This window comes from Thunnus maccoyii, chromosome 18, assembly GCF_910596095.1.
Source record: "Thunnus maccoyii chromosome 18, fThuMac1.1, whole genome shotgun sequence".
Classification (NCBI taxonomy): domain Eukaryota; kingdom Metazoa; phylum Chordata; class Actinopteri; order Scombriformes; family Scombridae; genus Thunnus; species Thunnus maccoyii.
In genome coordinates, this window is record NC_056550.1 from 17,749,940 (window position 1) to 17,774,970 (window position 25,031).

A 25,031-nucleotide genomic window follows, 5' to 3' on the forward strand; every position below is an offset into this window, starting at 1 on the left:
AGGAGGGGGTTGGGGTGGGGGGGATGGGACGCACATCACGGCCAAAACAAACTGCAGCCTGACAGAGTCCCAGTACTGTCAGTGCTCAGTAACGCATATCCTTCCACTCACAGTGATCATGAAGGGAACGGCGCTGATCATCTCCAGAATGAAGGGGACACGTAACACTTGCTCCCAAACGTTGCCCTGGAAACACAAACCACACGCAGGGGTCAGGAAATTCCATTGTCATGGCGACCTCCGGGGATTACCACATAACAGGCCCAATTGCAGAGAGTGGAAGGGACAAATTGACTGGCTTTTGCACCATGGAATAGATCAGGATGTATAAGGGTTATACAACTCCCTTGTGCCCTTTGAGAGACAAGCGGCATTACTCAGTTTCCACTAAGCTCTGCCGTTCAGTTAAGGTGTTAACCATGACGGTTTTTATGTGTCTGCCGCCTGCATATGGCTGACCTGAATCTGACTAGTGTAGGTGGACAGGCACAGAGTATGTCCACAGGAATCAGTCAGCTTTAAATGCTAAGGCCTCTAGCCTCCAGAGTAATCTGCAGATTGAGCCCTTCATAGGCTTATAGTGTCAAGTACATCAAAGGCAGGGCCACCCGTTGATGGATCTGCACCCCTTTGCAGCAACACGGGGGCCTCCCCTAAAGTCTTTCTGATGTGTCAATAACAGGAGGGTACTGTGGAAGCCTCAAGGCCCGCTGAGGTGCTTTCCAAATGCAGCAGCAAAGGAGCAGCATCAGGGGAGAAAGGATAACTTCAGTTTAGTAAAGAGAACATACAAAGAAGTGCAAAGGTGAGCAAACACCGCCCTCAAGCATGTCACACATGGCACATATGTAGACATCATAGCCACAGACATCACAAGGGGCTTCAGACTGGCTGTTGGGGGCTCTTAGTAACTCACCTTGTAGCTGAGATACACAAGCAACATAGTTTCTGAAAAGCTGATGAAAGCCACAAGCACCTGAAAAAAGAGAATTTGCGGTCACTTCGACAGATGAGGTTGGACAGAGATGCACTTCCTCCTATAATGTAAAACATTCAATGAAACAAGGAACATTTACTTTAACCAGTTCAGCTCTGTAATATCAGATTTCAAAGACCTTAAAGACCTCTCAAAATGAAAAATGCTCCTAGGAGTATGCACGCACGCACGCACGCACAGTGTGATATGATCTGTTGAAATGTAATTAGCGATATGGCTGCTGTACCCCCTCATCCTTCCCTAAACACACACACACACACACACACACACACACACAAATACTTACATAGGATAGATACACTGTGTATATATATATATATATATATATAAATAATATATATTAATCTTATATTTGTGTTAATGTTCATATTACTGTTATTGTGTACTGACAAAAATATTTGGACAAATTGTACTTTGATGCTTTGGCAGCATTGTTCTTGAAACTTTCATGCCAATAAAGCTCCTTTGAATTGAATTGGGTGTAAGAGAGAAATTGAGAGATACAGACTGAGAGGAAGGGCAGAAACAGAGATAGTCGGAGAGAGACCAGAGCAGAGAGAAATTAGGAGTCGCAGAGATGGAAGAGGAGAGCGTGGGTGGATTCAGTAGGCGTGCTGATGATTGAGCTTCAGAGGGAACAGGTTTAAGTGAAGCAAGAGACTGTCTGCTGTGTCTGCTTGTGTACATATATGTACTGTATGTGTGTGTAATCACACTTTAAGTGTTAATACGTGTCATGTACAGTGAGCTAATTTAATTTATTCAAGTCCTGAAATGATGATGACTTAAATGAATAACCAATAAACCAAAGGGAACGCAGAAATTATGAGGTGTATGCAGATATATGTGTAAACAGACTAGGGCCGTGTTTACACAAGAGTGTGCTGACCTGCAGTGCCCACAGCGGTAGAGGTCTATCCACCCAGATGATCAGTTTCCTACAGAGCGAAAGAAAAGGAAAGAATAGACAACAGAGGAAAGAGATGTGGTCAAAAAAAAAAAAAGACAAAAATGAGAAAGAGGCTGCTAAAATGGACGAGATATTAAAATTATTCTTCTGCAAAATAAAATGACTCCCAACAAGGATCGTAAACACAACTCATGTCATAACATTAAAGTTAATTATGCTGTTTACAACTGAACAACAGTGGAGTGCACAGCTGCCAATGCGCTTATATTGTAGGAGAAAAGTAATATTCACACAGTCAAATGGAAATTTACAGCCTTATTGTGTGAGAAAGGCCCTTTTTTTCTCTCGGCAAAGACACCCTGGGGCTTATCATGGCTGCTTGCCTGCCTGTGCTATGATTTGCTCCTACGAGTCTACAGCCTGGAGCAGGAGGTGGCCCATCCCTTTCCTGAGCTCACGCTGTCAGGCTCCTTATTCATTTGGAGCCAGAGCTTAGCCAGTGTCACCAGCCACCAATTAGATCAATACGTCCCAGAGCAGGAGACATGGCATAGCCTCAGGTCCATGTGCACTTCCTGGTTTTCTCTCTCTCTGCTGTTGTATATTACGTGCTTTATCTCCACTAGATCGCTGTTGATTAGGCTGCACAGGCACTACATACATATTATGTTGACAGGTAATCCATACAGTTGGATTGTGATAAATGAATGTGGATCCGTAATGCTCGATATCAGCATTGTGAATTGTATCAGTTACGTGAAGTCGCATTGATTGCGTTATACAACGTTTCTGACCAGTGGGCTGGTGTTGGAGATGCTAGTCCTCCAGGGTGTGCGGTTTCATGTTCCTGGTCTGCAGGCTGAAGTCATCACTCCTAATTAGAGACTCACATGCTTACCAGTCAAACTCACTCCAGGGACGGGATGATGTATTTTGTTTGGTGCAGTTCACTCCACTTGTGCTGCAGGGGGGAAAAAAACCCACAAAAAATGTCAATCAAAGGAACTTCTTGTCCAGCTCCTCTCACCAAACCAACCTGTAGACATTCTGCTCAGTCCAAGTATCAGTTTATTTTCCTGATTGCATCTTCACTCACTTTCTGTTTTCCTGCATAATCTCACATCCAATCCTTTTAAGGGATACTCTGTACACACACTGTTATCTCATCTATTGACCTAGTGCACTTTCTCCTGCTATCAGGCCTCCACACTCACAGAGACTTTGTTTCACCTCATTAAGCTCCTCTTATCACTGTTTCTCTCACCAGTCCTGCCTTTTGTCTTGCGGATTGTCCAGTAGGACTCTGACAATGTAGAGGAGGCAGCTCAGCACTTTGAGTGCAAAGTTAAACATTCGCACCCGCAGACCTGCAATGCAGAAAAGAGGACAGTCATTAAAAATAAATATCAGCAGCTACATTTATTTTAAAAAAGGATGAAAAATGTTTTTAATTGTGTTCATGCATTATTTAAAAAAAGTGACACTAAATAAAGCTCTGGATTCTTTGAAGTAGTATAATGCTCTGTGCACTTATGTCATGAATAAATATGCTAGAAGACACGACAAAAAAAAAAAACAACCCAAAAAAACAGAGTAGCTCTGGGGAAGCAATAGCAGCTCATAAGCAATTTGCTGTCATTACCAAAAAGTTCACCTATCACTCAAAACACAATTTATCACGTCATTTCAATTAAGGAAGGGCAGCCACAGTTGACTAACAAAGCAGAAAATTACATTTATATTTATACTCCTGAAGGTTAATCCTTACAGCTCAGTTATTTAATCATTAACCCTTTGTTAAAAAGGAGCCCATCATTTAATTAATTTAAATATTAAACAAATTGAATATGATGACATAAAGCTGATATATACACCAGTTTCTACTTCAAGTTAAGGGTCTATTTTTTAATTACTCAATGCATATGAGAAGAAGTAAACACAAAGGAAAGAGCTTTCTATAAATGTAAAGAATGAGGATGAAAAAGAAGCTGAACAACTGATGATGAAATGCAGAGCAAGAATGACATCACTTCACACGTTAAAATAAATCACATCTATCAAAAAATAAGAGGAACTCATGGAAAAAAAAACCAAAACAAAAAAGAAAGCAGACAGAAAATTCACCCAACTATTAATGGATAGAGATCCCAAACATGGTCAACTCACTGGATCTTTGGTTTTTGATGAAGAACAGCTTGAGGCGCTCCTTGAAAGTGTTCTCATTCACATAGAATTCTACCTGCACCCTGAGAGAGATGGGCAGAAACACAGAGAGAGAGAGAGAGAGAGAGATAAGGAGGGTGCAGAAGAAAAAAGGAGAAAGGTACACAGGAGACGCTGCAGATGAGTAAAAAGATAAAATATTTCATTTATGGAGTCAAGTCAAAAGAGGAAACCAGTGGAGGGCTGGGAAATTGAAGGGAATAGCATAAAGGTGAGGAAGAAAAAGTGTTCAATTGGCCAAATTGGAGATAGAAAGGGTGATAATGATTATTTGAACAATGAAGAGTATGGAAATAAGACACTGTGGCTTGCTGCATTAAAGACTAATGGGTTTTGGAGGAAATGGTGTTCCTGCTTGTCCGCCTGCCCATAGGCCCAGACAGCTGCAGTCAGTCTCGTTATCTCCACTGATTAAATATAGAGCAACAAATTACTTCCCTCTGATGTTTCTGCTGAACATGGGAGGCCATAATTACTGCTCTTTCTCCCTTTCCATTCTGGCACCCTCCTGTTAGAGGGACACACACACTGTACACACGTGGGCTAAAACACACACCTGCAACCAGGTTATTAGGATTATTAGACCGTTCACACGCCCATCTGACATGGACGCTCATGGAGAGACATGATGAAAATTACAAAAGAGACACTCTTGAGACAGCCCTTACATGTGTACAGACACATAGTCAGCCAGACTGATGGTGACTGTATTTCCTGTCTGACCACCTCAGGGGAGAATTCTCAGTAGCTCTCCTTTCATCCTATGTAGGGAAGAGTGGATGACTCAGGTTGACGATGAAAAACCACCAGACCCGGCTCACTGGTGGTCTCCTCACAACGCACAGACAGATGAAAGAGAAGAACACCAATGGCAATCTATTCTTCTGTCCTCAGGAGGAGGAAAAGGTAGCGGCGGTGGTGGTGGTGGTGGTGGTGGTGGTGGTGGTGGGGGGGGGTCTTCCCAGGGTTCCAGAGTGACGCTATCAGCACCCCACATGGTCTGACACACGCAGACCCAAAAACAGCGCCACACATTTCCAGCAACATTTGGGGGTTGGGGGTGGGGTGGGGGGGGTTACTTTCCTCTTTGTTGCTATAGCAACGCAGGATTCGTTGTCTTTTCCCTCCCTCTCACATGAACAGATGTGAGCAAACATATACTTGTGAAGTGTGTTCAGCCATTGGAGCTGATAGCCCCGCTCCAACTAGTTGACGGCTGCCTCCTCTCTTGAGCAGCCTGCTGACAATAATGCTTTTGCACACATGATGGAAAACAGAAGAACATGCAGATACATGTAGCTCCCCAGGCTCACGAAAGCCCACGGGTGTGTAAGTGCACCTTTTGATTAGAAAACGACTTTGCACCTCATGACCACATTCGTTATAATGACGATGTAGTCAAGATGATTGAATTCATTATGTCAATGTAAAGAGGGTAATCTGTAACACATTAAAAAAATCAAAAGTACCCTTCCCAACCATCTATAAAGAACCAAAGCCATACTGTATTCAAGCACACATCCAAATTGACAACATAGAAATGTGTATTTAGTTAGATTTCCCAGCTAAGTCCTACCCGCTCTGATAAGATCCTGGCACATGTTGCTTCTTCTCTTCTTCTGAAGAGCTCCGCTGTGTCAAATTTTGGGTTATCATCCTCATAACAAACCAAAAATGACCAAAGCTTTAATGTTTGCTTTCCATCAAGCTATAAATGTCATTTTTTTTAACAACCAAATCCATGTCTGACCATAGCAGTATTTTTCCATCCTTTGCAAAATCTGTTTCTTGTTTCTTTGTTATTGCCTTAAGACTTCTTCTTCTTAAATCCAACCATCCATGCATTTCTCTATTCATCAAAGTCCTTCAAGCCTCTTAAAACGCTGGTAGAAGAACCTGTGATGACTTCCCAGGGGAAGAGGATAATTTTAGAGGTCATTTTGCCCTTCATATGTTTCTCTAAGCAAGAGCTTTTCCACTTGAGTGTACAACAGAGGATGAAAAGTAAAGTGGAAATATAGCCCAATAAAGAGTTGAGCTGCGGGATAGATTGAGAGTCGGGATCTTTAATCTAAGGGGAGGACGGGGGTGAAAAACACATTAAAAGCTCGTAAAGAGCATTATTTCAAAACAAAAAGACGCACAAGCACATCACAATGGTACCTCTGGGTGAGCTACATATCAGCCCCGAAAACGCCCTCCAAAAAACACAAATGATTACATAATTGTTGAGAAAAACTACTTTGGGACACTATTGTGCAGTGAAAAAACATGTTGCTGTATTAAGATATCAACCATTTCAGTGTAAGATTCATCTGGGTAGAATAACCCCAAAAGGAGTCCTTCTCTGGAACTATGATCACCTTGTGTGCTTTAATAAAGCAAAAACAGCAGTTTTAACAGCTGGAAAAAGAGAACATGAAGAAAGGGGCAAGGCATAATATTTTCAACCTGAGTCTTGGGAGAAGACTTGCATTTCTGTATTTGCATTTACACTCTGAGAGTTAAAGTGTGAAAGAGAAAACACAGAGAGAAAGAGAGAGACATAGAGCAGACAAAAATACAGACAGATAAATAGACACAGACAGATGGACAGACAGACAGAGGAGGACATGCGGAGGAGGCTCTTTGAGAGGCAGAGAGAGAGAGAGAGAGAGAGAGAGCTGAACCTTGTTCTCCTGCTGCTTCCACCCATGCCTGTGCTCTATAATGACACAGCACTGGCCATCTAATGACACAGTGGAAAAGACTAAAGAAATCCAAATCTATGTGTGCACAGCAGCACAGCATTGGCTCATCACAATCTCCACACACAACTCAGAAATGGTATTCATACCAGTGAAGTAGGGGGAAAAAAAAGAAATAAGGTAATCAAGTGAAAAATTCTACCCACAAAACCTCATGATAAAATCAGTGGTGGTATCAAGGTTTACTCTCTTTGATCAATAGAAAACCAGCAGAAATTTGAATTCATATTTAAAGCATGCAATTTGGAAAAAAAAACTAAATCCAGAAAGAAAAAACATTTAAACAAACAATTTAAAAAGAAAAATCAACCATAAATGTGGTTACAAAACCAGGTACAGTGTGTTTGCTGCCCGCCAGGTCCATACTGCTTTATGGGGACAGCTGTGATATGGAAACAAGGACAAATGACTGTTGTGGTATTTATATCACAAATCTTTCCAAGATGTACTGATTAGGAAAGATAAGGACTAAGATGAATATGAATATTTTGAACTAAAGCTGCAACAATTAGTTGATTAATAGAATAGTTTATCGGCAGCAATGAGTTTGATATTCGAATAATTTTAGATATTTTTCAAGTAAAAATGCCAAAAACTTGATGGGTCAAGATTCTTAAATGTGAAGAATTGCTGTTTTTCCATTTCATATATGACAGTTCATTGAATACTTTAACATTTTAGATGTTGTTATGTTATTCAGACAAAACAAGAAAACTGAAGACATTATGCTTCTGGGAAATTGTGTCACTCTTTTTTAACATTTTAGACTAAACGGCTGATTAATTGAGAAAATAATCGTCACATTAATCGATAATGAAAATAATTGTTAGGTTTTTCTCCAATTTTTGCTTTTCTGTGCCATAAATGATAGTAAACTGAAAATCTTTGGATTTTGGATTGTCGGTCAGACAAAACAAGACATTTGAAGACTTCACTAGTTTCTAGACCAAACGCAGATTCATCGATAATGAAAATAATTGTTAATTGCAGCACTCTTTTGAACCTTAAAAGGGGACATCAGTGTACAAATGATAATATTAAGTAAATATATATAAATATTAAGAAGCTGTTCCCATTTGTTGGAAGAAACATGGCTTCTGGGGAACCAGTCTATGGAGAAATGCTGATAACCATGAATCAGTTTGAAGCTTCTTACTCAACATACTGTATTGCTTTAGATGAATGGGTGAATCCTCTGGGAAAAGAGGGCACAACTAAAAAAGCAAAGACAGAAAAAAAACACACACAAAGACACACAATAATAATATACACAGACTACAAATGAGGGCAGGAGGAATTCAATGGGATGACAAGAGGTAAATAAATTGCACATCACCACAGGGCCACTCTAACAGCTTAAGAGAAGGTGTACTCGGCTTCATCCAACCAATGGCTGAAAGGACAGCGTGTCCCTGACCCAGATACACAACCATCACACACATTAGACTGTGTTGATGGCAGGTGGAGGAGAAGAAAGAAGAAGAGGAAAAGAAAAGAGAGCATATGTGTGCATATATATCCCTGCTAAAGGAAAAGATCCTCTCCTTGTGGTAAAAGGCACATTTTTTCCTTTAGAACTGACAAATCACGAGTTCATGTTGACTGAAGAGTCAAGATGAAAAGAATGTCAGATGTTATTAATACTGCTCATTGCTGCCATGACATTGATTCTAACACTCCAATGAAAAAAGCAAATACATTCATAATAACTTAATGATGAACGAGACCTCTCAAGATACTCCTTCTCTCTTGGTCTCTTTAACTAAGGGAGAACATCAAACAGTCTGTGTTGTGACTTTCTATTATTTTATCTGCCTGTGTACACTTTCATACGTCCATCGCCTCTAACAATGACCTAATCTCTATCCCACCAGCCTGGGCAAAGCACAGTAAGCAAATGACAGACATCATTACCCAGAAATGTGTAATGTATCCTGCATTATTGACAGTAAGTAAGCGTGCTCTCTAGCCTTCAGTCAGAGCCATTTCCTGAACAACCTCTGGGTTCCCATGGATTAAAACTTTCCATACATCATCAGTGGAAGTGCCCTAGCCCTTGCTCAAAACGCTGCCTGACGTAACCAGCCTTGCCTCATCCTCCGCTGAAATGATCATTCACTAGTTATTGCATATAGGAGGATCTATTGACACATGGTCTCCATTGTTTAACTGAAGGAGAAACTGGATAGAACGGTTGCTTCAGTGGAAAAAAAAGAGTTCATTGTGACTGCTGGATTCACGGAAAAGCACTATATGGGTCCATTTATAGTGATTTTCTCTCTCTCTCACACACACACATACGCAAAAACATACATCTCTTTCGTGAAACAAAATACGGCCTCAATTGGTGCACAACTCTATTAAAAGCCACCAAATGACATTCTATCTCCCTGTCCCCTTAGATTAGCTTCAGATGTGCGCAGACATTTAGCATGAGATCAAATCAACGTGAAATATCAACCTGTTTTAAAGGTTTCTTTGAACCGCCGCTTTGAGAATGACAAGTGCAACGCGAAAGGAATGAAACATGAGAGAAATCTCCCTCAATGCCTATCCGTTGTATCTCTGTAACTGCTTGGATTTGAAAGACGACTCCTGTGGCGTATTAAGCTAACACAGTTTGGGAATAAGGGAGCTGTGATCAGTGGACAATAGTGTTTGTGATCCTCCCACAACAGTGTGGCACAGGAACTCCCTGCCCCCACTCTGATGCCACAGGCCCCTTCCAGCAACATCGAACACCACCGGAGCCCAGAAGTGCTCAGACACATGCTAGTCAGCCCCATGGCTGTGTTAGTATCCACAGCAGGAAGGCTCTTAAGTGTTGACAGTGCTTGTCTAACCACAAGGAAGGTTAGGTAATTCAATATCAAGCTTATTAAAGCTCAGTGGTAGCTAAAAAAAAAAAAAAAAAAGCTCTAAAAATTAAAAAACCATGAGCAAGGAAAGATGACCACCAGGGACAAACCCTATACTGACTCTGAGGAGGCTGTTCTCTATTCAGCCTCAGGCTATTGCTCATCAGTGATAACAATGAAAATGGCTATAGCTATCCAATATCTTTAGCTGTAATATGTTTTAGTGTATATATTAAATTATATACATGTAGCCAGAGGATGCAGAGGTTGCTGGAGTACAAAGAACAAAAAAATCTAATTTAATAAACTCTGACTGTGTGTGCGACAAACTGAAGTGTCTCTCACTCTGCCTTCAGGTAATGTCTTCCCTGCACTGTGGGCAGCCTTCTCACAAAGAGCAGAGGCTCATGTTCACGAGGCATCAGTGTACATTAAGACCATATAACAGCCCTCCATCCTCCCACCATGACCTCTCATTTGTTCTCAAACAGACCTGTCTTTCATGTCCAGCCCTACTCGCAACCTTTCCTCTTCGCCAATATTAATTAGGATGTTGTTTTTAGAAGTTTTCTTTTAATTAATAGGAAGGGATATTAATCAGGCCTGATGTACTGGTTTTATTAGCCTACCCTACTCTAAGCCCGAGCTTGCATCGACCATGCAGGTCTCTCAAATTAATTTCCATTAGCCAATGGGTGTTTTTAGTTTTACTTCCCTCTAGGTCTAAACTGGCAGAGGACATGCGCACAAGTCATTAAGGAAGTAATGAGGTCTGCCTGTAGATTTCTACTCTTTCAAAACTATCCAGGTAGGAGTAATTTTGGAGAACAAGCATATTGAATTCCTAGTTAATAATATCATCATCATAACAAAATACCACATACATAAATGTCGCTTTGCAAAATCCATCCCCACTGTGGTATGCACGAATGAGAAATGAAAAATGAGACATCAAGAATGAATTTTGTATGTGAAACAAATGTATAAGAAGGTCAGACGTGCCCATGACAGGAAACTCTGTATACTTATGTCTGAATATAATTTATTCTGGTACCTTGCTCAGTTCCATATTTTATTTAATTATCATTTTAATGGCTCACCTTTCTCTACTTGCATGCTCCAGTTATATTATATTATTTCACCATTTCAATCCTGTTTGTTTGTGACTTATGTATAAACTGAAAACATCCTTTCATAGGAGGTGTGTCTCTGTTTTGGACAGGAAACGTTACTCGAATTGTACAACATTGAATTTGTCAGTTGTTTTTATAAATTCTGTATGTTATAAATAAATTTGCTTAAAAAAAAGTTATGAGGTCTGCCTGTTCCCTCATCACCCCTATCAACAGCTTCCCTTTACAGCACCAAACATTTACTTTTTTAAATAAAGAATTGGTGCTTAAATTAGTCAGACTTCCATTTCTGTCTTTCATATTTCCTTACAACATAAAGAATATATGCTTTCATAGCCTAGTGATGTGATTGTCAGAATGATAAGCCTGTCTCCTGCTCAACACACTTCATATGTCTTTAATTATGCAAACAAATAGGCAGGCCAGTGCAGTTTGCATCATCTTGAGCCGAGAAGGGCTCCTTAGCAACCTAGCAAGAAAAACTGTTAACCCATGTTGATAAAGTTTGATACAACATGTGCTGTAGCCCAGTGGTTCTCAAACTTTTTCATGTCAAGGACCCCTAAACTGACACAAATTAGACCATGGACCCCCCTTTGGTTAGATTTTGTCCCAGAGTCTCCCATCTGATGAAGAATTTTGCTTTCAGATTTTTTTATTATGGAAAGCGTATGAAACCCATGTCCAAAATAGTCATGCATTCTGTCATTGTGTTACTTGTGGATGGAATTATAGTGAAATTAAATGATACCCTTTTTTGCTTTCATTTGCATTCATAAATAATGAAATAATGAATTAAAATGTCTGCAGTCAGTAAATGGCACACGATGTTCACATGAGTGCGGTCTGACGTGGTCACATATACACACACACACAGCAATTTTTGCTTGTTAGAACTTTTGATGCGTGTGCATGTTGACCTGGTTAGCTAGCAAGTGGGGTCAAAAGGCTAGCGACAAAACCTCCCTCTGTGCCAGCTAAGTGCCTGAGAGAGAGACAGAAACGACAGCTGACACTAAAAATACTGTTCTGAAAAGTGTCCAAATGTGCAAAGTTCCATTTTCTATGTTCGCCTATTTCTGTTTGACCTCATGTTCTGTTCCACGCAATTTATTTTTGAGATATATGACTATATGGAATAGGCCTTCTTTCATGGTCTCTTGTTCAAGTAGGTTATAAATATTTGTACCTTCAAGATCCTATGATTTGCCTAATGACTTTTGACTTTTTATTAAAGGATTTTATTAAGGTTTCATGATTGATATGAGCATGTGTGACATGCTTTGCCTCTTTGATATGAATGATTTTTTATTGTCATAATAATAGAGATGCTTTGTGAACATCTAAATCTTACTTTCTAGCTCTCTAATAGCTGTATACTTCTCAAATTATTTGAAATTAAATCCTTGAGTCAGGCTCATTAATGGCTCAGTCTAATCAGCACTGCTGTGTTGGACAGCACTGTCCAGGGTGGGGCACCACGAAAGAAGTGATAACGGTGTGAGGGGTGGAGTAGTCCATGCCTTATGGTCTACAGCACCCACCCCACCCCCCACTTATTAACAGCATGCCGTCCCAGAATATAGTCCCAACCTCCCTGCCCTTCTCTCTCACCCAGCCTCAAATCTGATAAAATCACCTTTACACAGTGACTCTTCTCACCATACACGCCGTCTGCATTGCTAATAACCTCCCTTTATTCCAGCTTAGACTCCACTGACATGATGCATTATACATCCATAATGCTACCATTCTTGACAGTGATTGCTATCTTTTAAACTAAACAATATGACTGTGATCCAACCCGCATGAGCTCTGAAAGGCTCATTAAAGGACTCCAACGTTCACCTTATAGTGAAGTCAAAGCATAGTAAAACTGGCACACATATTGACAATACTGATGGATCATGCTCCACATTGGCCTTACTAGATTAAGCCTTGACTGGAGGAATTAAGAGGGAGGCAAAGGGAGTAGGAGTGCCAGGAGAAAGGATGGCGGAGAGTAGACAGAGATTGAGTGAGAGAAGATGTGGAGGCGACAGCCAATAAGAGATTGTTTTAAGGACAAAAGGCTGTCATTTGTATGGTAATATTGGACTCTGAGGAAAGCTCCTGCTGAGGCTGGGCTACAGTGGAGCAATGGAGACTTTGTTATAATTCATTTTACTTCTGACAAATTAGACATACAACAGAGCCACGCTGGGAGTCATGTGTGTTGACTGACTGTTATGAGCAAGCTATCAAGCCTGTGAATAATGGTATATTGCTTTGCAATGCCGGAGTAATTGCAGTGCATTACGCCAGGACATTCACTCTTCTGAGAATTCTCAAAATGAATAAAACAAGTTCATTTGTGAATAAAGAGCGCTTGCAAGGTTCTAGAAGAAAGCTAGCTTACTGTACAATTTTTAATGAGCTGTGATGTGATTTACAGAGTCAATGATTTATGTTAATGGGAACAACCAGGCAGAATAAATTATCCATTTCAAGGCTCGATATCAAGTTCATTTTGGGCAAAAACCAGATAGGTCCTTTGACTGGCAAAATTCTTATCATCAGCATGCAAAAGATCTGTATTTAATTGTTTAGTCATCTGGCATTTCCTCAAAACAGAAGCCTCTGACTCATTGCCAGAAAATATAAATGGTGTCGATGTAATCAGCACGGTGACATTAAAAAGATCCTACGTCTCTGTCCTTGACATGTTTCTCTAACTGTTGGACACACATTCCATACTGATCAATTATCAGACACATTCTTGATTAAAGTTATGGATTATAGGAGCTACATCGATAACAATAATTGGCAGTTGTAGAGAAACTGTCAGCAGCAGGAGAAGAAGGCTTGTTTCAGTCTGTACAGATAAAAAAAAACAAAAACAAGCCAAATTTTATTTTGTTCCAATTTTTAAAAAATTTGGACAGCCGATGCTTGCAATTTTTTTGTTTTATAGCCAAATCCTGTTTGGCTTTCACCAAAAGTAGTGTAAAATTAAGGAATACAATATTCTTGAATATACCCTTGGGGGCCAGGACACCCCCTCTCTGACACACACCACATTGCCCCAGAACACAGGCCGACTAAAACAAAAAATATTAAAAAAAAAACAAAACACCGGCAGATGTTTAAAAAAAGGCACTAGATACAATCAGAAGCATAGGAGATCCCTCTGTGCGAAATAAATTATTAAATCAATTCTCTTCTTTAAAAAGTCTGTGCTGAAAATTGCCTCACCTGAGAGCCCTCAGCAAAATGTATTCCACTGAGTTACAAGAGAGCTCTTGAAAGGGGGTTAAAGCATGGTATTGGAGGCACTTCAATCAGAACTAAGATGTGGAGGAGTGGGATGGAAGGGGGAGTGGTGGGGGGTGAAGGGTGTGAATGTTAAAAGAGGACGACGTATGGACACACAAACACACACACACACACACACACACACACCCAGAAGGATGCCAGCTGAGAGGAGAGGAGGACAGACGAAGGATTATAGGGATCAGTAATATATGTTTTCCCTGAGCAGAGTGCAACCATAAGTGTCAAGGAGATAAGTTATGTGTACACATGTTGACATTTTGATGTGTGAGAGTATGTTTGCGCCGGTATGCGGTCATACTGTATGGAGCTATATCCGTCCACCTGCACCCACTGTCTCTTAGTTAAAGGCTTATCCTGTAGATTAATGGACCATGGCAGATAAACTCTGTGCGATTCAGCTGTAATTAATCGTTCTGTCACTTTCAATCACAGCTCTTGCTTTCTTTCTAATCGGTCCATTTTATAGCATCTAATATTCCCTGGACAGTGAGATCAACATCTTGACCCATGAGCTCTCTGTTAATCAGTCTTTCTCCCTCACAGGTGTCTAAATGTGTGTATATGAAAGCATGTGTGCATATGGATGATCACACACACTGAATAGCTATAGACTGTGGCAATCACACACACAGTTACACACATTAGAGATGCAAATGCTCATAATTAGGATCTACCTAATAGATGAAGCAGACAGCATGTGTGGCTATGACAAAAATAAATGTAACAGCCCACACAAGGGCTTTAATTGAACCTCACTGCTTTCTAAGCCCTGAAAGTGATCGACACCAGGATATCCCTGGAAACACTTATCCACATCATCCTAATCGTACTGTGTTTACGGGGTATTACAGCACATCTGTGGCACAAGCAAACACACTCCTCTCCAACTGTCTCAGCAGCCTCCTCTCGACCAACCAAAGCAATCTCAACCAAAAAGCCTCTATATACCTTTTTTGTTTCATTCAATTGGTGAAATTATCCATGTTGTTGTCAACTCTTCTTGTTTTTAACAGTACCTTGACCATCAAAAATCCTTTTGTGTCTTTTGTGGACTTCCAGGAAACAAGCAGCAACCTCCCGTCATTGAGCCTCTGTAATCAGGTGACTGAGGTCACACTGCACTCTGGTTCGGAAACATTTGTCCTTGGGCAATATAGCTGACAAATTACAGAAGGCCAGAAGATCATCAGAGAAGAGAGTGAGCAGGCCTGTTTCAGCTTCAGTTGAGCAAAAAAAAAGAGACCCTTTTGGAGGTCAGGGACACAGTACACGCGCAGTATAATATTATGATTCATCACAAAACAATACTGGATGTTTTAGCATAGACACAATTCCAATAATATGATATGCATTATTGACAGACTGGACCCCTATGGTTACATGTCATGTACAATATAGCACTATAGTGTAATGTCTGGCAATGTCTGGGCCTGGATTGGTCATCTCTTCCGTGCTTTCAATAGCAAGGTGCCCCAATTAACTGATTCGAGACACCCACTCAACTCCAAGAGCAAGTGTTTTGGTCCGCATTATTTCCACCTAGCAACGAGTGAGACCACGTGTGAAATGGAGGTTAAGCTTTTCCATTAGACAGCATAATGAAACAGCCAAATTAAGCAATGCATATATATATCACATAGCACATCAAATCTAGCCTAGTGCTCTGCAAATGGAGTGTAAGCAAAGGTTAATTGCCAGTTACTGAGAGCATCCACTTGAAATTGCCTGTCCAGGTAGCAAATGGTTCACTGTAAATCTCAGGAATTATGACATGAGGAGCAACACGAATAGGGTGACATACTGATGCTCGCTCTTGATTTCCTTCTTGGTGGGTGCCACCAAAGGAATGTTTTGTTGTTTTAAATGTACACAAGATGCATCACTTGCATGCAATGAAAATAAATTATATCAAAAAAATTTAGGCTACTCAATGAATATTTAGTCTCTGTTATGTTCCATTGAGATTAAACGGATATGTTGCTTTTGGTGTGCTAGTACTGTATTAGCACTATTAGCAACAGTTGCCTCTGCGCACACACGGTAACGAGTAAACCTGTTGCAGCATCCACTACAACAGAGCTGCAGAGCTGACCGTAAAACAGCCACTCCAACAGATTTACACACCTGACTCCATGAGATCACAGAGAGAAACACAAAACAAACACAAAACAAATGTATACTTTTTAGGTAAGATGACATGATGCTCTCATGGCGCACATATACGCAATGGATTCAGTGCGCCGTGCGTAAACGGTGCTAGAGCGGCTTCCTTACCTGTCGTCGGTCTGCCAGTCCCCGAGCAACAGGTCTCGGAACCGGTACCGAGGGGGCAGCGGGAGCACCTCCTTTTCCAGTTCGACCATGGCTCTCCTCCTCAGAGCCCAGAGACAGAGACAAAGATCACCGCAAACCGCACCTCCACACCGAGGAGGTGGACCACCCCAAAACCAACTCCGTTCCTTTTCCTCTTTCTATTCAAAACGTTGATTGATGACAAACACATTGATGATACACTTCATGGCATCATCCTCGACCTCCCCCCTAAAAAGAAAAATCAACTTATTTCTTTTTTTGGCACCCGTCTGAATGCAGCTCTACTTTTCTTCCCGCCGAGGCAACAGGTAGAGGATGCTCATCCGTCGGTGCGTAGGGGAGGCTCCACTTTTACTGTGACAGCTGGAGAGCAACTGGTTATCTCTCTCAACACCAGCATCCTCCCTGAATGAGCTCCGCATGGACGCACCGACTGCAAATATGGAATCAACCGTTGGGAAATAACGTTGCGACGACTTTTCATGTCAGGAAAAAAAACAAACTACAACAAAAAACAATACCCCTGAAATCAACAATAAACGTTCTCCATCAACATCTGCGCTGCATTATGAGTATAATAGTGAACACTCTAATCCTGAATAGGAAAACTGTCGTACACACGTGATCCCCAGAAATGTCTATCACACTTCTGTGGGGACCTTTGCGCGTCAGTCGTGAGTCTACAATATCGACACATATTTATTATTTTTGCATGAAGAGCTGTAGTTTTTCCTCATGTTAACAGGGCTTCTAAATATTAGCCTGTAGGTTTATAGTTCTTTTCAGTGTCACATTTTCCATGTTGGCTATTCTGGTGCTGAAATAGCCTATACATGAGAACGCATTCAATTTATTTAGTGCAACCCTTTGGTTGTGCATGTTCATTTTCAGACACTTAACACGATTCTGCACGGCTTGCCAACTAAGCTCTGAGTGCTGTTGCTTTCTCACTAAGCATCCACAGGCTAAATATAATCAAAATACACAGTAGAAGCAAGGGATACTCCAACAAACCCCCTCTCCTCATGAAAAAGAATCATAATCCTGTAATTAATTATAAAAAAAATACACAATGAAGACACATACAGAGCTGGAAGTTCCCGTGAATGTGGGCTATGATGATGTAAAAATACAAAAGATCGCTATGAACTCAATATTATCATAGAATATTTCCCCCTATGAATATTTTAGTTTGCTCTTATTGTAACTAATTACTAAACTTGTCTCACTTGTAACTCTCATTATGCACCAAAACCTGTAAAAATTCAGTTGTATTGTACACTGCTTTGCCAGATACTAGTTTGCTTGGCACTCATTACATGTCACAGGTTGAATGTTGTAGAGCCTGTGGCCATAATAGAAGCTCTAATGAAATTCAAATGTGGTGCTTAAAGAGAACTGTTGATTCAAAGCCACAGACAACAGGTGTTATTCAAATTAACTTCCATTGATTAATATTAATCACCTTTGGCTGAGCCTTGATAAACCAGCACCTCCGTGAGCTCCCATCAAAACCTTCATTCACGGGGTCAAACAGGATTATTCCTAAATTAATTAATGATAAGATGATGAACAATGGATAATGCGGATAATGATAATCTGATACTATTTTGATAGATGCCGACTCTGGGTTGTGAATAATTTTGATGTCGATATTTTTATTTCCTGCACAAAAATCTAATATTATCTTTCCTTAGAGACAGCTGAACTACTGTTTCCACTATAACCCATACAGCAGATCATTTAGTTTTACTGTTACACTTTGCTCTGGTTTTGTATATTTTGCCCTCTGGTGGGACATTGTGAAATGACACAAGCACACAATCTGTTGTGAGCCAGGTTCATCTCTCTGTTTGAACAGTTAGCTGACAACTACCAGTCTGTTAGGATGTGGAGTAAATCAAGAGAAAATGCATATTCATTTATTAATATTAAGCCTTCGGCAAAAATGAAATAGCTTTGTAATGAGCTCATCCACATAAAATAGGTTGACAGGAAGGCAAAACATTTCATTTCAAGTGGGTGGGCCTGACTGTGTAGCCATGGTAACAACAAAAAGTGTCTGAGCGTATCAGAGGAGATAGTTCATGTGTTTCAAACCTCATTTAAAGCCCATTCAGTCGCACATTATCATAATACGTACTCTGAGGACAATTTGCAGAGGCTGAGTAAATCAGGTTGTGACAAAAGACAATCAGGCTTTATTTCTTCACATCTAAAGCCATTTTCCTCACCACCAACAAAAGTGGCAAAGTAAATGTAAACAAGCGAGTAGAAAACAAGCATCCATAAAAAAGTCACTTAAAAATATATAAAATATGTCAGTCATTGATTGACATTTATCCCCGCACTGAATTAAAACAGTCGCCTTCCAAGTTTTATTCCAGCGTGACGTTGACGGAGGCTAAAGCATCCACAGCCCAGCTGGGGTACTGGTCACGAGAGGGAAACATTCGCTTCATGAAGGTCTGTATAAATTCAGGGAATCGGCCATCCACGATGCTCTGTCTCACGGAGCGCATCAGGGTGAGCTGCAAAGAGAAAGGTTTGATGAATTGAGGAAAAATAATGTGATTATTGATCTCCAGCTGAAAATCATCTTCTGTTCTGCACCTTTACAGCATATAAGGTCAGCATCCCAAGCATATACAGAAAGCTTTTGTGCATGCTACAGTTTACCATGGCAGCAGGTAACATCTAAATATTTGGCATGTTAGCATTAATATCACTTAAGCTGTAGAGGTATCCTGTTATGCTGTTATGTTGGACGAGCGCAACTTTTGAGCTGCTGGCGATGCTGAATGACAAGTCAGGAAATTTCCAAAGTCATTAGGTTTCATCCACCGGAAACCACAAATGTCTATAAAATTTCATAGCCACTCATCAAATACTTACACTAATATGACCAGCAAACCTTTGAAAAAAATAAATAATGAATATTTTGCATAATCAGGCAGTATCTGTGATGCACATGAATATTATATCTTGGGGCACATCTGTCACAAGAGGAGACTCTTTATCTTTTTGATAATGCCAGAGCTGCAAAACAAGTTTGAAGAGAGCACTGAAGGATGATCATTTGAATCATATTAAATTTGTGTATTTGTAAAGTTAAACATGTTCTGTCAGTGCAATAAGACTTTTAGGAACATCTTATGTAGACTTGTGGCTCACTCTCTCCCTTACATTCCTGTCATCTCTTCACCGTCCCTATAATAAAGGCATAAAATGCCCCCCCGAAAAATATAAAAAAATATATTGTAGTAATTAGATTTAATATTGGATTAAAAATATATTTACTTTAATGTTTGTAAATTCATTTTTTTTAATCTCTTTTTGAAGTCAAATGAGTTGATAGTGTGCTTAATATTGATAAAAACATCGTAGTGTGGCACATCGACATGTTTTTGCTTCACACAATTTTATTAGACTGACAGAAAACTAGTCATTTTAAAATCTGCTATTTTGTTCCAATTATTTGGAGGCAGAGATGACCTTACATTTCAACACTTTACATCCCCATATTTAGCATTTATAAGCAGTATATAAACATTTAATAAATGGTTTATAATAGGCTGTAATGTAGTTGTGAACAGATATAAGGACATTATTTAGTGTTTATTGATATACAGCATTCATCCACAACTATAACTTCTCCTATGAAGACATGTTTTATATTATTACAACTGTTTACAATGTGGTCATTGATTTTCTGTTTATGCATCAGTCTCCAGTTATAGAAATATAGTTGTTGACAAATAGATTAATAAACACTTATATCTGCTAACAACTACATTATAGTGTGTTATAAACCATTTATTAAACACTGCTTATAAATATAAATAGGGGAACATGAAGTAAAGTGTTGCTGTATTATGTGATAAATTGTATTTGTTGTTAAATCTTGCTTTAATCTTGAGTTGTGATATCATGTTAACTTTTATGCTAAGAGACATTTCAAATACTGACCTGGTAGTTAATGTTGTGGATGGTGATGTGATGCATGGCGGCAGTGTCGCTCTTAAAAAGAGCATGCAGGTAAGCCCGATTATGTCTGAAACAGAAGACAGGAATATCATTCACACCTTTCTTCCAGTTATACATTTTTAAAAAAACATATATATTGTATAAAACGTATTAACACCAGGCACCAAACTGTAGCACTGACAAAAATGTACCTGTCTGCACACTCAGACTATCCTCCTTTCACAACACTGTCTGAGTGTTTTGAGCCACCTGCGATCAGAGTAATCATTTAAAATAGCTGTAAGTCTATTCAGGTGTTTTATTACTGTGATATATAGTGAAAATATATATAATAAATGAAATGAAATGCTGACAAAAATCACAAGGCAGGCTTGTATCTGCAAAATATCCCTCTTTTAGACCAAAATGAAATAATTCCCTGCAGGGCAATCAAGTCTAAATGGACTGCATGGTAAATAGCACTTTCCTAGTCTACCAACCACTTAAAAGCGCTTTATAAACACATGCCAACATTCACCTATTCACACACACACACATTCATACTCTGATGGCAGAGGCTGCTTTGCAAGGTGCCAACCTGATCATCAGGAGTGACACAGCGATTTACAATGTTTCTAATGCTCACTCACTCCTTCGCACACACACACAGACGGCACAGCCATCGGGAGCATTTTGGGGTTCAGTATCTTGCCCGAGGACACTTCAACATGCGGACTGTAGGAGCCGAGGATCGAACCACCAACCTGATTAGTAGACAACCCACTCAACCTCCTGAGCCACAGCTGCTAAATGAAGGTTTCTTGGGCCCTACAGTCCTTTATAAACTTTAATTTCTGTTCCGATGAAGAGAGATGCATTGAGAAACTAAAGAGGAACGACGCACAAGATTTATCTTGGTGAGCCAAACCTTCAGGCTTACATAACGATCTGTTGTTTGTTCTCGACTTACCTCTTGCAGGTGGGACACTGGCAGTCTGGGTCTATAGGCTGTAAGTCCTTGGCATACTGCTTACTTCTTACTTGTATAGCTCCCCAAGGCACCAAGGCAGAGCCAAACCTCTGCAGGGAAAGAAACATGACTGTCAGAAACACACATGTGGAAGTGTTTGATTTAAAAATGATTTATCAGTGTGTGAGGTTCAGAGCTTACTGCAGTTCGGGTGGGAAACACGCAGTCAAACATATCACATCCCAGAGCGACACACACCACCAAGTCAACGGCGTACCTGCGGCAAACATTTTATGTTAATTTATAACACACACAGCAATAAACGCTACAGTTGTTCTCATGAGGAATCTTACAATATACAGACAAACGTACCCCACACCCATAAGGTAGCGAGGCTTTTCTCGAGGCAGGTGGTCCGTGCTCAGCGTGACTATCCGCCAGAAGTCATCCTTCTCTTCTCCTCCACTCAGGCCTCCGATCGCAAAACCGGGAACATCACGTTTAGTCATTTCTACAAGAAGGGCATGAGTCATAAGTGTAAGTTTGAACCCGATCATCAGTGTCTCACAGTAAAACTGTTTATAACTGTGTAGTTTACAAGACCCACCATTAAAACGGATGTGGCTTTCGCTTTTTTTCTTGCCAAAATGCAGATTGATGCCTGCTATCAATATCTCTGCACGATATTTATGCCCTTTAAAACTGACAGGAAAAATCTATCCTGACACTTGGAACAAATCCCAAGCTGCCTGCCACCAGTTTGACTCATACTTCCTCACTGGATTGGTAAAATTATTCTATTTGATTGGGTTTCCATAGCATTTTAACATATCGTTGGCCTAACAGGTATACAAGGAGAAGAGTAAGCGATCAAAAGTGGAAAAAGGATCGTAACAGAACAAGATTTTTTACCATCTAGACAGGCTTTACGAAGATCTGCATTCAGCCCACCCTGGATAATGGCAAAAAGGTTCTGTTTGTCTGTATTTTTATTGGCTGCTATACAGCGATCCAACCAGCGAACGGATCTGTGCATGGCCTCCTCCACTCGAGGTCCTGTCACGGTGCTGCTGACCACGTCATCCAGCTGCATCATGATGTCTGAACCTGAAAGAACACGGAGAAAAATGGAGATGCTGTCTGTTAGTCACTGGCAAAGTAAGGATGCGGTCCAAATCTTTGTTACTTTACATTTATTAAAACTACTAGACTCATTGCAGACCAAGACTGTTCTGTATGCTGATGGACTTCTCAGGACTTAGGAGGATCTCTTTGCCATCATAGGGGGACTTGAACTTGACCCCTTCTTCAGTGACCTCTGAGAGTTCAACAAGTGATACCATCTGAAACCCTCCGCTGTCCTGTAAGAAAAGGAAGGTGAAACACTGCATTCAACTCTTCCATTATCTATGCTTAAGTAAAGCATAGGTTCACAATTTTTCAAGTCTGTCTTAAAACAACAGTCAGGTGCCAAGATGAACACTGAGAGAGGTTATTATCCCTGTAATCATTCCTCCTGTTCATACTGGCTATTAAAAAATCCCCTTCAAATGCACTTTCACTTTATGTTAAGTGGATATCTGCAACATTTACAGTCTTTTAAGTATCAAATTCCCTCTTTGTGTTTCCTCAAGCAGTGTCTCCCTGTTGAGCTGTGGTGGAAGTATAGTAAGAAAAAGAGGGACTTTGGCACTAAAAAGACTGTAACACTGAAAGATAGGCTATCTACTGAATTTGGACAGCTGAAGCTTAATATTAGCCTCAGATAAACTTTTAGATACATTTTTGCACAGGAGGCTTGTGGATTTTGGCCCCCATCACCTACATTGTAAGTGCATTATGAAGGCATCTTCTAATGGTCAGTATTAACAGGAGGAATGATAATGGCAAGGAAACCCTATTTCAGTGTTCCTTTGGGCACCTGACTGTTGTTTTAAGAAAAGACTCGAAGACTTGTGAACCTCTTCTTTAAGAAAAGCAGTACTTACTGTTAAAAGATTTCTCTTCCAGTTCATGAACCCGTGTAAACCATTGGCTTTTTCGATCAAATCAGGCCCCTGTAGACAGTAGTGTTGAAGGGGAAAAACACACTTACAAAAAAGTTGCCATCATTTGGTACAGCCACTGTTAAAGTTATTCATGAAGAAAACTGAAGTGCTATCATTGCACTTTTACCTACCGGTCTCATGCCCAGGTGGTATGTGTTTCCAAGACATATCTGACATCCAAGACCCTCCAGCTGATCCACAGTGATTCCCTTCATGGTCCCCTGAGTACCCACAGGCATGAAAACCGGGGTGCTGACGGCGCAGTGTGGCAGTATTAGATCACAAGCTCTTGCTTTTGTCACGGGGCACTCAGCAATAATTCGCAGAGAGAGGGGAGAAACGGCAGAAAGAGCTTTCTGTGCAGACATCTTTATGCCAGCAGTGTTTTCAGCAGCCATGTTACAGTCACCATGTGATGTGAAGGGCCTGCAATTGACATTCAGATTGACCAATAGAAAAATACTGATTTGTTTGGATCGAAGAGCATGCCTTTTGTTTGTCCAATCAAAAGGCTGTCTTGGTAGAGAAGCAGCGAAATCAGCCAATAGAATGTGCTGCTTCACAGACAGGAGGCGGGTTTATACTCACCGGTTTCGATCGGATGTCCGTCTCCTCTAACCGGATGAGGTTTGTGTAGAGGAAGTTTTGTTTTGCGAGTTTTTCGTCCGTTTCGACTGACTGACTATTTGGTTATTGGATTCAAAAGAACACGAAATGGTTTTGGCGTGAATTGCATTGTCGGCAACCGCTCAAGTGTTCACCGAGAGAGTAAAAAAGAGGCCGAGCTGCTTTGAAGCGGCAACATTTCAGAGTAACCCGAGAGCACCTTGCTGCTAAGCTAACGTTATCGAGCTAGTTAGCCTTTTGCTCTGCGTTGTGTTGGGCTCTCCGAGCTAACCAAAGCCATGGGGAACCGGGGCATGGAAGACCTGATTCCCCTGATCAACAAGCTTCAAGACGCTTTCAGCTCGATTGGCCAGAGTTGCAATTTAGATCTTCCTCAGATCGCTGTGGTCGGCGGACAGAGCGCTGGAAAAAGCTCTGTTTTGGAAAATTTCGTGGGCAAGTAAGTTGATTGTGGTTAATTAACTTCATCTTTGCAATCATCTTATAATTGTCATAGTCCCTTGCGTGGTCTAACATCTTTTCAAACTGTGTTTAACATTGTCCAGCAGCAGGTACGATACGATTAGAAAATGTCATTTCCTATAGTGCTAAGCTAATTATCGTTAGTTACTGTGCCAGCACATAACGTCAGTATTAAGTTACGCTCTTGTCGTAAACCTGCCGTTTGATAACAACAATTTGACGTAGATGCATACGTCCTTTACGTGACAAACCACTGGGCTGACCTAAGAGCATAATATAAGCTGAAACTATTTCTATGTAGCCAGGGCTTAGGTGTTAACTTTCTTAGTTACAACAATACAACCTGTAAACTACTCTAGATAGACATACAGACAGAAATAAGATAGAACATGCTATTTGCTCTTGGAGGCTCCCAATATCTTTGCATAACATTTACACTTTCTAAGTCTGTCAGTACAGCTG

At 40.5% G+C, this 25,031-nt stretch overlaps 3 protein-coding genes across 10 annotated transcripts in view; 1 reads left to right on the forward strand and 2 right to left on the reverse strand.

Annotated features, from left to right (window-relative positions):
• Positions 1-17,999, reverse strand: part of LOC121885014 (potassium channel subfamily T member 2) — a 40,504-nt gene extending 22,505 nt beyond the window's left edge. For 2 of the 5 annotated variants that reach the window (XM_042394180.1, XM_042394179.1), the window contains exons 1-7: positions 16,458-16,887; positions 4,074-4,153; positions 3,172-3,274; positions 2,806-2,868; positions 1,887-1,935; positions 917-976; positions 112-186 (exon numbers count right to left, since the gene is read on the reverse strand). In XM_042394180.1, the coding sequence (XP_042250114.1) occupies positions 112-186; positions 917-976; positions 1,887-1,935; positions 2,806-2,868; positions 3,172-3,274; positions 4,074-4,153; positions 16,458-16,546 (519 nt within the window). In that variant the 5' untranslated portion in view covers positions 16,547-16,887. Of the gene's footprint in view, positions 1-111; positions 187-916; positions 977-1,886; positions 1,936-2,797; positions 2,869-3,171; positions 3,275-4,073; positions 4,154-16,457; positions 16,888-17,961 lie in introns of those variants that run through there. The other 3 variants (XM_042394181.1, XM_042394182.1, XM_042394183.1) reach the window with 3 other exon arrangements.
• Positions 18,000-18,669: 670 nt separating this feature from the next.
• qtrt1 (queuine tRNA-ribosyltransferase 1) lies at positions 18,670-23,922 on the reverse strand. Its single transcript, XM_042391707.1, has 9 exons — positions 23,612-23,922; positions 23,421-23,489; positions 22,655-22,793; positions 22,345-22,539; positions 21,805-21,943; positions 21,634-21,709; positions 21,433-21,542; positions 20,466-20,550; positions 18,670-19,027 (listed from the first exon to the last, which is right to left on the reverse strand). Exons 1-9 carry the CDS (start codon positions 23,876-23,878, stop codon positions 18,875-18,877), a joined length of 1,233 nt encoding a protein of 410 aa, XP_042247641.1. The 5' UTR covers positions 23,879-23,922; the 3' UTR covers positions 18,670-18,874.
• Positions 23,923-24,087: 165 nt separating this feature from the next.
• The window catches only part of dnm2a (dynamin 2a), a 28,626-nt gene continuing 27,682 nt past the window's right edge, over positions 24,088-25,031 (forward strand). For all 4 annotated transcript variants that reach the window (XM_042391703.1, XM_042391704.1, XM_042391705.1 and 1 more), the window contains exon 1: positions 24,088-24,546. In XM_042391703.1, the coding sequence (XP_042247637.1) occupies positions 24,386-24,546 (161 nt within the window). In that variant the 5' untranslated portion in view covers positions 24,088-24,385. The remainder of the gene's footprint in view (positions 24,547-25,031) is intronic.

What these genes read in the sequence shown, in the direction of transcription:
- qtrt1 (XM_042391707.1), bottom strand. Translation starts at nt 23,878, where the DNA reads ATGGCTGCTGAAAACACTGCTGGCATAAAGATGTCTGCACAGAAAGCT. An exon ending in GGAAGAGAAATCTTTTAACA is followed by an intron (nt 22,794 to 23,420) that starts GTAAGTACTGCT and finishes CTTTTCTTACAG; the next exon opens with GACAGCGGAGGGTTTCAGAT. An exon ending in CGCTACCTTATGGGTGTGGG is followed by an intron (nt 21,710 to 21,804) that starts GTACGTTTGTCT and finishes TGTTTGCCGCAG; the next exon opens with GTACGCCGTTGACTTGGTGG.